The 12,474-nt window shown below is 33.1% G+C and overlaps 1 protein-coding gene across 1 annotated transcript; it reads right to left on the reverse strand.

Annotated features, from left to right (window-relative positions):
* Positions 1 to 1,307: 1,307 nt before the first annotated feature.
* Positions 1,308 to 9,811, reverse strand: LOC149555711 (aldehyde dehydrogenase family 3 member F1-like). Its single transcript, XM_089829828.1, has 10 exons — positions 9,464 to 9,811; positions 9,258 to 9,326; positions 8,962 to 9,058; positions 8,670 to 8,876; positions 6,825 to 6,949; positions 6,647 to 6,751; positions 6,397 to 6,569; positions 6,205 to 6,295; positions 2,020 to 2,169; positions 1,308 to 1,724 (listed from the first exon to the last, which is right to left on the reverse strand). The coding sequence occupies exons 1-10, from the start codon at positions 9,647 to 9,649 to the stop codon at positions 1,488 to 1,490; spliced, it is 1,440 nt and encodes a 479-aa protein (XP_089685954.1). The 5' UTR covers positions 9,650 to 9,811; the 3' UTR covers positions 1,308 to 1,487.
* Between the last annotated feature and the right edge of the window lie 2,663 nt (positions 9,812 to 12,474).

Consider the following 12,474-nt stretch of genomic DNA (forward strand, 5'->3'; position numbering starts at 1 on the left):
AGCCACACTTTTGTACCTTGTCTCAATGAACCACCACCAAAACCTGATCACCATGAAAGATCACGACCCCAACTCACCAAAGACACCTTGCATCCTCATAGGTGAAGTTGGGAGAAACTTCATCACCACTTGATCCTTTTGTTGCCTCCCCACTTCTAGCCCCAATGCTAAAAGAACAATCCTCAATCAAATACACATCAACCCCAACCACCACACCACTCCTCACACCAACCAATGTCCTACTACCAACCACACCACTACTAGCTCAAGGAGCCACAAGTAATTGATTATGAACCAACAACTACCTGTCCTCACTAACCAAAGTTGACAACTTTACCATAGTATCAGAGTTGCCTTCTGCCTCTTCCCACTAGCCACCACCCCAAGCTCCAACTCTCACTCCTAAGATCACAAAACCTCCAAAGCATACACCACTCCTCCTAGGCTTTTGGCAAATGCACCACCTCAGAACGCACATAAAACCACACCACCAAAAGTTGTAATTCACTAGCCCCCATACTAATCAATCTCCATAGTCCTAGCCACACGTGCAGTCCAACACTAACTTCTGCTCAACTTACAATGTTGCCCAAGCCTATAGACCACTTGGGCTCCAAACAAGCCCTAGCCACCACCTGCATCAATTTCTCCCTGGCAGTTTTAAACATTCACATGACTAAGAGTATTGTCTTTTTATCATATCATCATTATAGCACTAGTCTATTGCAATTGATATAAAGACTAAAACAGATTGAATAGCCTCAATTCTTTATATACAAGATTAATCCATTTAAATGCTAATTCTAAACACATTTATGTACTTTTTTATATCATTTAAAAGAAAAAGACTTTTTCTTAATTAAAAACAATCAACTTTTGAATATCAAAAACAATTCTTCATTCTTTTTTTTGAAGCTGTCTAATTTTCCGTCATTTTTACTTTTTAAAATCAACATTTAGCTCCAAATAATTCATCCCAAGTAAGAAATAACAATAATTTAAATCAAACTTTTGAATTTTGCATTTTAATTTCAATTAACATGTTTTTACATTACCTCCAGCATATTATCTTTAGACAAACAATTGCCATTTATCCGATTTTGTCATATGTTAAGTCACACTTCTGAATCACTAATTTAATAGATAAATAGTTAGATGCTTTTTCCTCGTCTAAAAGAGTATTAGTATGCATATATTGCAAACCAAAGGAAATACTGCCAAATTTACTGATTAATTTTGATGTCCATATCCTGCAATTTCTTCAAATTTGAGGCTATGCTCCTCTCCTAATACTCAAAGACCTCATCAGCAGCTACTCCAGCAAATTGTTTTATACCTTGTATTCTCTGTTTACTTTAGGATCATAAACAGTCCAAAGATATGTATTGCAATATGATTTTGACAGTTCATAATGTTATCGTACTCAGTATTTGGCATCAATTATAAGAGTTTATTTCTTTGATATTATGTCTCAAAAGGCAGTGAGCTCACTTTTTAAGGCCCAAGAAAACCAATGTTGTTCTCAAATAGTCGAAGTTCATAGCATTTTTTATTAGGTTGAACTTGAAATCGTTCCATGGAGGGTATCTGAAGGGCACATCTGGAAAGATGCCTCTGTACATCACTGCCTTTTGGTGACTGAATGTGTCAAATGAGTACTTTCCATGATACTTCCCTATTCCACTTTCCCCCACCCCTCCAAATGGCAAGCCATCAAGAGCAAACTGCAATTTTAATCACTTGTTAATGAAATGAAATTTCTTACTTCTAATGCCAAAATTTATATTTCTTTTAGAAGAAGAGGGGAAAAACAAAAATGATTCTTGTTTCTGAGTTAGATCAGGTGTGTTAATGTTTCAGATTATATTTTATGATTCATTTTTCAGATTACACTGTGATTTATTAGATTGTATGTTTCTTTATATCAAAATTTCAAATAACAGAATCTGAATTAAAAATAATAATCACCATTATAGATTATGAATTAAAACTAATATTCTTAGAAAAAATATTGTTTACCTGAACAGCAGTGTCATTGAATATCAAGCTCCCTGAGGATGTCTCATTCACTAGTCTTTTTCTGAGTTTTTTGTTGTTTGTGAAAAGATAGATGGCCAGTGGCTTTGGCCTTGAATTGATGAAATCTATGGAGTCTTCAATTCTTTTCAACTGCCAATCAAGTCATTAAAATTAAAATGACTATTGGAAATGATTAAAAGCAACCAGCTTTCATGCTATTTGTTATATAAGTTTCTGATTATTCAAACTGTCTAAAAAATCAGAGACCAAAAAAAAGAAGTTTAACAAGAAATATTGGTCATATATTTTTATTCATAAGATCCGAAGTTAATGGTCCATGCTTAAGTTATTAATTATAATTAAAAATAAACTGAGATTTGGATTATTAATAATTGAAAGTAGTCGTCCTAGATAACAATTTTTTTTTTTTAACAAAAAAGGCATGATTCCAATCAGATGAGGTAGAAGGATATACTACGCCTGGAATTTCAGAGTTGCCTTTGCCTTGTATGAAAATTCCGCAAAATTAATTGATCAATGTAAACAAATAATATCTACATGTTTCGCCAAATTTAGATCTCTGAAAATGGGAATGCAGGTTCATCACTACGCGATAGTTTCTTTTTCTTTTTTTTGGTAAAAGGTCAATAGACTCTTACTATTATTAGATAGAAGAAAATATTACAATAATAGGAATGCTGCCAAGCACAGTGAAGACAGCATAAAGTGCAATGTCATAATGAGACTGACATAAGTACATCCAGAAGACGAAAAAGACTAGAGATGGCACTGATTGGGGAGATTCAATAATTCAGCCACATGAGGCTCTTCAACCACCACAGACCCCTGCTCCAAATTTGCGCCCAGATTTGCCAGGTGATCAGCAATATGATTTGCCTCTTTATAATAGTGAGAGACCTTATGTGCCTGAAATCTTGGCAGGAGACTCCAAACCTTTTATTGACATACTGAAGGTCCCAAGACACTAAGGAATAAGAGGACAGAGCAGATGTCACAAGTTGAGATTCACCTTCAATATGAAGCAACCTGAAACCCCTAGCCAAAGACATTTTTCTACCCTCCAAAAGGGCTTGTGCCTCAGTGATATAATTAGAAGCATCAGGGATTCTGGAATAAGAAGCCCTTAGTATTTTACTAGTATGGTTCCTAATAACATAGCCCACTCCTACTCTACCTGGATTACCTTTCGAGGCCCCATCGAAGTTGAGCTTCACTAAAGAGCTAGATGGTGGTTGCCACTTGATTTCGCGTCTAATATCCTTCTTGGATCTTTTACCCACTAAAACTCCCTGGAATGGGATATAAATTTGTTTCCAGTTATTTAGGACATGAGAGTCGAACGAACTGAATGTAGAAGATAAGTTTTTCATCCTCATGACATAAGAATTAACACTCTCAAATATCGAGCATTCCATCAATTCACACTTTATCCACCTCCAAAGACTCTTTCCTGAAGATCCTCTTATTCTGTTCCCACCATAGCCCCCAAACAACTAGTGCAAAAACAACCCTCCAAATTGCTGCAAAAAAGGAGCTCTAATGTAGCAAAGGCTAGCCAAACCATTGAGGGAGTGTCCTATGAATTGGGCTGGTCCAACCAAGTCTGTCCATAACTCCACACCAACATTCATAGGCAAAATCACAAGTGACAAGGAGGTGATCTGCATCTTCTCTAACTTTTCCACACAAGACACACATAAAATTGTCTGAAATACCCAGTCTTTGGAGTCTATCTCCAGTGAGAATACGCTTATCAAGTGCTAGCCAAAGAAAAGCCCCAGCCTTGGGGAGGACCCCATCATGCCAACAAAGGGAAAATTCCCTAGTCTTCATTGAAAACATACCATTTAGTAAGGATGAATAACCATCTTTGACTGAATATTTACCACTTTTGCTGAATGACCAGATTAATTTATCCTCTTCATCAGAAATAAAGATAGATCTCTGATCAAAGACTTTTACCAGTTCAAATTTTTCCTCAACTGGGATTACACCATCCAGAATGATTTTCCAGCTAGCCTTGAGACCATCCTCTGAGACTGAGATACAAAGGTAATCACGAATTTTGGTACCCCATAACCTCTCCAAAGACACTTGAGCAGTAGGGAATTTGCCAAGTAAATTATGAGGGGGATAGCCATGCAAAGAATCTGACCGAAAAAGGGCTTTGTCACCAGAGTTGATTACCCAAGAGAGGTAGGGAAGTAAGATCTCCCCACTCCTTACCAAGAAATTCCACATTATGGATCCTACTGTGGGATTTCTCATTGTGAATATTCTCTTTGGATTATCTAAGTCCAAATATTTAGTTCTGATAATCCTAGCCCAAAGGGCACTTGGTTTCTCATAGAATTTCCAGGTCAGCTTAGCTCCCAGACTTAGATTCCTGTACAACAAGTTATGAATTCCCACCCCATCGGAAGATGAAGGAGTGCACATCCTGTCCCATGAAATCAGCACAATCTTCTTTTTTTCATCTAAGTTGCCTTTCCAAATAAAGTCTTGAAGACATTTCTTTAATAGAATCTAGAACCCTCTTAGGAGCAAGTAGGATTGACATAACATAATTTGGAATAGAAGAGACGACAACCTTAACCAATAAAATCCTCCCAGCCAAGGATAACCATCTAGCCTTCCAAGCAGCAATCCAATCTTTAATATTTTTGATTATAGAACTCGAATATGCAGCCTTACCTTTACCTTGAAAGAAGGGAATGCCCAATTATTTACATGGGGTTTCAGCCACTTCAAAACCCAAGAAATTTTGAATATCCCTCATCACCGACCTCTTGAAGTTAAAAAAGAAAATTCTAGATTTGGATACATTTAGTTTCTGGCCTGAAGTAGAACAATAGTCATTGACGGTCTCTTTGATAACCTTAGCCTCCCGAAGATTGCCTTTACCAAATAATAAAGAATCATCAGCAAATAGATTATGAGTCATCGCTAAGGACTTACATATGGAAATGCCCCCATTGCCCCAAAGACCTTTTGTGTTGAATAAACCTACTAAGCCCCCCAACAAGAATGATAAAAAGGAATGGTGAAGGGAATCACTAGGCGATAGTTTTGATTGCAAGTAGAGTATAATTCTTTTTATTTTTAATTTTTAAATTTTAAAGTACATTCCTCATACATACACTTTCTAGAAAGCATTGCTATTTCTTAAGTTAAGTAGAATTCTATAATTGGGCTAAGGTTGTTCACTTAAAAACATTTTAGTGGACTACAAAAGTAATTCTTTGTGGTATTCTCTCATGAAGGCTTTCATTCCATTTGGTTGCTAGAATAGAAATAGAAAATTTGGAATACGTTTTCTATTTTCCATTCGGATCATCAATTGATCAATTGGAATAGGGAATAAGAATACATATTCCTATTTTACCTCTAAAATGAGCTTATACCCATTCCAAAAAATAGCTATTATTGGAATAGCCATTCCTATTCCCAATATGCATTCCTATTCTCCATTCCTATGCCTACAACCAAACAGGGCAGTATCTAAGAGAAAAATGGGTCTTCTCTACTATTATTGTCAATTATATAAATATAATTTTGTATGGTTTTGATTCAAAGCTATTGGGAACTCCTTAGGGAGTGTGGATATGGCCTCTCAAAATATTTTTCACTTTAAGTATACTGATATTTTGGTTTAGATGTTATGATGACTCTTTCAATAGAAATATCCTTTAAACTAGGTAGGAGAGACAATTCAGAAGTTGCCCAAGCTAACTTTGGGCACCTAGAACTCCTAATCCCTATGTTGAAATTTGTGAATTTTTTCAATGAACCTTTGTAGATGAGTGAAGAGCTTAACGCTAGCCTTAGGACTTTTTGACATTTATAGAGCTCTCTATAGAGCTCAATTTAAAACTTCACCCAGACCAAAAACAAAATAGTACTTTCTATATGAACAGTAATTGGAAGGATCTATACCAGACTCAATAGACATAGTGGTTTCACTCAGATTGCAATTGATCTATTGTAATTTTATCTAATAGTCTTACAATTGTTAATTTTATAATTATCTCATTATCTATACTACCTACATAATCTTATTTTATTTATATAAAAGGAGTCACGTACTGTAAAATCATCATTTATTCTTAATTAAAAAATTATCTCATCTTATAATTTAATTTAATTTAACTAAAAAAACCATACTGTAATGACAGGAAGCAGAGGTCCGAAAATTTCTTCATTCATCAAGTCTGACGTCAATGGCGGATTTAGCAGAATTGTTGGCTGCACATACCTGAAAAAATAAATGCAAAATGCAGAGATTATGCAAAAATTAATTGACCCCCAAATAGGATTCTCAAGTAGCTTAGAAAACTTAAGGTTTGATGATCTCACAATTTGTTCTCATCGTGTGAACCACCATAGACTATAGTATTAGCAATAGAAGGATCTTGCAGGTACTTTAAAAGCCTCAAAAAATGGTTTTTATTGACAATTCTGGAAAGATCGCTGCTTTTGCTGGGGTCCTCTCCATAAAACTTTTCAATCGTCTTCTTTAGGGAGCCGACCTGTTTTCGAGACATTTAATGTGAGTTGGCCAAAGTTTGAATGCAGAAGAAGAGGCAGAGAAGGCTCTGGTCCCTACCAGCGTATCAGCAAACTTTTCTTCAACAAGAATGTAATCAGACGAGCAACATGCTTGTCCATTGCTTAGCATCCATTTGCCAAAGGCTATTCGCCTTGCTGTTACCTGCATCAATTTCTATTACTTCACAGCTAAATTGCACATATCAACTACTTTTGATGTTTTTCTGAATAATTACCAACAAATCGTTCTTGCTATGCATGCAATCGACTACTGTGGGGCATTTTCCACCTAATTCCAGGGTAACTGGGGTAAGATGTTTTGCAGCTGCGGTCAATACAATTCGTCCAATGCGTTGGCTACCTGTAAATTTTACCATGTATTTTGTAAGTTTTCACAGTAGTAAATAAGGGATCTGCTTAAACATCACACACTAAGTTTAATTCTTAAACTAAAAGTGTTAAATAGTCAAAGTTGACTTTTTTTTCCCAAGCTTAATTCTTCCATTAGTGTGTGATGTTTAAGGGTGGCCATAAATAAGAGTCTACAATACAATGGTAATTTGTAAATTTTTTATGTAGAAGCTTTTGAATTTAAGCCTACAATATTATTAATCTAGATTTTGACCAATTACCTATTGAAAAAACCTAAATGTTTACTGTGTTCAACTATTATACCCAACTCCATTGCTTCTCAAAATACTTTGTTCAACAATTATACCCAATTTCAGATCTGTCTTTAGGGAAAGAAGAGATCAGTTTGAAGAGCAATTAAATATGTTCAAATCTTCGGTGATCCATATGATCTATAATTCAACATGTGATATCAGAGTCATATTAGAAGTTGGCTTAAAGTGGGGTGTTAGAAAGCAAGTCAAACTTAGATTGATATTAGTTCAAATAGAATTCAAATTCATGCCTCGATTTGGATAGGGTCTGTATTTTTATTCAAAGATCTGCATGAATCCTGAGAATCTAACGCACTTCATTAAAAATGATCTTTTTAATGTATTAATTGAATGTGAATGTGTCACTTTCTTTACTATTATGAAAATAGATCAATGATCAAGTATGCTAGATTCATACTAGAACTATAGATTCATACTATGAAATGATTTATTTGTAGAATTATGTATATCTCTCTCTTTTTTTCATATATATACACACGAATCCTGACAAAATATAATAGGAAAAAAATAAAATATCTATAGATTGAATTCATGTACCCCTATCCAAACACAAATCCAAATAACAATTTAGTTAATTTCTCATCCAATTGAAAATTTATGAAATGTGATTTAAAATGATTTTTAAAAAGGTTACTTCTGAAAATACCGTTTTAAATCATGGACTGGCTAAAAAGGAAGCTAGTTGACAAAGCACCTCAACAATAAATGAAAAATTCTAGATTTAAATCCTGATTGAACCATATGAATTGTAGCTCAAGGAGTTGACCTAATCTAGGAATCCTTAATTTTTCATCCAATTAACAGATTATGATATTTGATAGAATCCGGATTTTCAAAAGGCTCTTCAACTAAACATCTGAATTTCCAAGGGATAAATTCTAAACTGCATCAAATGAACCTAAGATGACTTATATGCATCTAGGTTCACATCAGCTATGCATAATCAGTCAACATAAAAGTTGTGTATTAAAAGATCTAATATCAAAAGTCATATAGAATCTAGAACATAAGTTGGGTGTGGCCAGATTCATATGTACACATACATATGAAATGGGTATAAGTGGTGATATGTTCTAAATTTGGTTAAACAGGAACTATTGGCAGATAGAACATCACTGATCAGATTCAAACAGAGCATAGAATTAGGAACAAGTGACAGTAAAAACAAGAAGAATTCCACAATTCATATGAAACTATTAAATTTTATGTTTCTTAATTCGATTGCGTGATTATTCTTTCATTAAAGTTTCAGTTCATATTCTGTGATCCATCAATCATCGCGATAAGAAAAAATAATCACAGCATGTGATCAGAAACGTTGATGCAAAAATAATCACACATTCAAATCCACACATGTAAAATTTGATAGATCAAATAACAGATTAGTAAACTCACCAGTGAAAAATATCTTGTCCCATTTGAGCTCCAACAATTTAGTGCTCTCTTCAGGGCCACCTTGAACAACTCTAACCATACTATTATCCAAGTATTTGGGAATAAGATACGCAAGGAGATCTGATGTCACAGCAGCAATTTCCGAAGGCTTCAAAACCACAGCATTCCCAGCTGCAATGGCCCCTATAAGTGGCTCTAAAGCCAAATCTACATTACATGAAACAATTCAGACATAAGTAGAGATCCACCATTAACTCTGGGTCAATACTGGCTGAGCTAAATCAGGACTTACTGAATGGAAAATTCCATGTAGAGAATATTAAAACCACCCCAAGGGGCTCTGAAGTCACTGAGGCTGAACTATAGAAACCTACAAGCGGTATAGAAACCTACCACATAAAATCAACCAAAATCAGTGACAAATAGTAAGAGTCTACAGCAGAACCGTAAAATTTGTGAGCTTCTAATGTAGGAGGTCTTAGATTTAAGTCTATTCAAACTAAACACATACAAATAATTAATTACAACAAATAACAATAACTACTAATCTATACTTCAGCCTATTACCAATTGAAAAAACATACCTACCCCTGTGGGTGTCATCCACTTATGCAGGTGCTTAAGAACATATCTTGCTGCGTTTATTACCAGACCAACCTGAAATGAAATTAAGTTATTAAATTATGAACATTATTAACATCTCGCCATTGATTTTACCGCTATAAAGAAATTTCTGATAAGAGTCAATAAAACCTATCCATATGAATACATGAAAACTAAGATTAGAACGTAACCTCATCTCTGTATGCCTCTGTTTGACACTTGCCCAAATCAGTATGAAGTGCATGCAATATTTCTTCCTCATTTTCAATAACTAACTTGAGAATAGCTTCAAGTTGTTTTTTCCTCCAATTCATGGGCAGAGTCTTTCCGCTACTGAAACTGGATTTCATTTCTTCCGAAATGTTTTCCAAATCCATGAGTGATGGGCAGGGGAAACCAGTGAATTCTGTGCAATACTCAACTGAATTGAAGATTCAAAAAAGTTGCTCCACTTTTACGGAGGAGACCGGGAACAGGGAGTGACCGGTCTAATAAATATGTTTGGTGAAGCAAACTCACATTTTTCCAAAATTCTAGTTGGTTCTGAATATTGACCAGTTCATAATTATATCAGATGAACATCCAAGCTAAAATGCACCATTGGGGACACTTCGTTTTTTCCCAATTTTTTGAACTTTCATTGTATATGCTATGTAGTGTGATCCTAAATATTAATAGTAAAATCCATGAATTCACTGTCATTAATTGTAGAAATGATATTATTTATGTTACATTTTAATTTAGGATTTAGCGACCGCCAAATTCAATGAATAGGTGTAATACTCATCATTATTATGAGGAGACCCTCATAAATTATGAAGTGGACAGATTAGCAGTCCCTTTTAAATATTTTCCAGTTTTTTCGCTTTCTAATTGGCTACGTACATAAATGTCAAAAATAGTTATTAGTCCCTGCTTTTAAAGGCAGGGAACTTAAAATGTGGCTTGGAGTATCCACATATTATAAAATTTAAGTTCAAATATTAAAAAAATTTATTTATCAAATGAGAAATCTCAATTTTGTATTGGCTGGACATATTTTTCGAGGGTTTTTGTGATTTTTTTGATTTTCTAAAAATTGTGAGAAGCATGAACAGCTGTCCATGCCAAATAAACAAGCAACTGTCCCCTCATTAATGTTATCAAGACATGTATTGTCATCAAATCCCCCATGGAAAATTGCAAGTCACATGGCTTCCTAGGCGGTTAGCTCATCCCAGAGTACAAAACCTCGCCAGTTTCGATCTGCAATTTCCGGTGATTGATCACATCCGTCGCCTCGAAACAATCTCGTAGAAGAAAAAAAGACCCTGGGCGGAATCAGACGTCAAGCAACGCGAATTGAACAAACCCTCGCTTGAAGCGCCAATACTTAAAAGCCAAAATTTTAACATAATCATGCTCACTTTCACACACAATCAATCTTACAACACCAATACTAAAAAGCCAAAATTTTAACTCCAATCCCTAACCCAAAAAAACAAACAAAAAAATCATTGAAATTGTTTAGAATATATAATTGCTACTTGCCTTTTTAGTTATGTAGCTATGTATATTTATTTATAATTTGTAATATAGTTGATAACAAAACGACATACTACTATAAAGCTTTCTATAATATAAAAATACTTATACATAAGGTGAATAGATATAATAATACCTTTCTAATGTTTAATGTTTAATATAGAGTCCTCCAATAAAATTTTTTTTAGCATATTTTTTATGATTTTAGATACATAAAATATTCATATGATTAGGTATTAACTCACAGATATCTTTAAATCAATTGATTTATTAGAATAGGATGAATATACTTTCCATATTACATTACTTCTTCGATACGTAATGTTAATATAAATTTCCAATTAACTAATTTAATCCAAATATATTTTCAATTTATTTATAATCATTCTAGAAACATAAGAAAAATTAAATATTAATTATATTATTATAATGTTTAATTTTAATAGTTGCTTATATGAATTTTCTAAACTATTTAAAAATCTATGTTGGATAGATAACTGAAGCCTCAAGATTCAACTTTTTATCTGATTAGACCTCAGCAGACAAAAGTCTTACATAAAATAGCAATTTTCTTTCTTACAAACAAACAAGTGTGTCTTTCCATGGCAGAATCTTGTAGCATTGCTTGAGTTACTTGGTGATCGTGGATGTCGAGATGCGCACTATCAACATTTTAATAATACTATATGAAAAAAAATATTGTTGAATTAAATTAGTTCAAAATTTAATATTTTTTGTTAAAATAAATTAGTTCATTAAAATATTAATTAATGCAAAGTACCAAATTAAACTTTTATAAGTCTTTTGTTTCTAAATTTTATATAATACACTTTAATTCACTAACTGAATATAATTTAAATTGTAAAATTAAAGAGTTATTTATACTAGTTTAAATTGTAAAATTTAAGAGTTATTTATACTTTTTTTTAATTTTTCATATTAATTATTTTAGATTTTATTAAAAATGAAACTTATCAATCTTTTATTTTAAAATAAAATTATAAATATTAAAACTTAGATGTAATGTAAAAAACACTAGATATTCCTATGCCAATAGTTATAAATTTTATAAATAAATTGATTTTATTTTATTCGATAAAATTGTAAGTTATTGTTAAACTTTTAGAAACAAATTATTAAATTTAATATTTTTTTATTTATTATTCTTTTTCTTCTTGCTAGAGTACAAACTATATTCTCTATTCACAAATTGACAATTATAATATTCCTAAATGCATTTGTCTAATTATAATAAGAATAGTCCTAATAATTCATTCTTATATCATCCATAATAATACTAGTCAATTTGTTATATTATTTCTAAAGGCAAGGACTCCAGCTCTCAGAGAGCTCTTGTTAGTTCTTGTTTGTTTCTCTTTTTTCATGGTCTATGTAAAAACTTCATCTTCTTTTACATATTTCAATATATCATATCAAAGGACAAATCATTAAATTTTTATTTTCTATGTGCGAAAATTATGATAAAAACAGTGCAATTAGATCTTAAATCAACAACCCCTTAGCATACAAGGTTTTGAATGGGCACCTGATATCCATACCCATATTACATGCCATCGCAACCATGCTTTCCATGTTCGATTTGATAGTTGAACTGAATAGGTATTGCAAATTTGCTTTAATTAAGTGTAATTTTTTTTAAAAACTTATTTTTGAAGTC

This window comes from Cupressus sempervirens, chromosome 5 (assembly GCF_028749045.1).
Source record: "Cupressus sempervirens isolate cs-2001-9-10 chromosome 5, ASM2874904v1, whole genome shotgun sequence".
NCBI classification, from domain to species: Eukaryota; Viridiplantae; Streptophyta; class Pinopsida; order Cupressales; family Cupressaceae; genus Cupressus; species Cupressus sempervirens.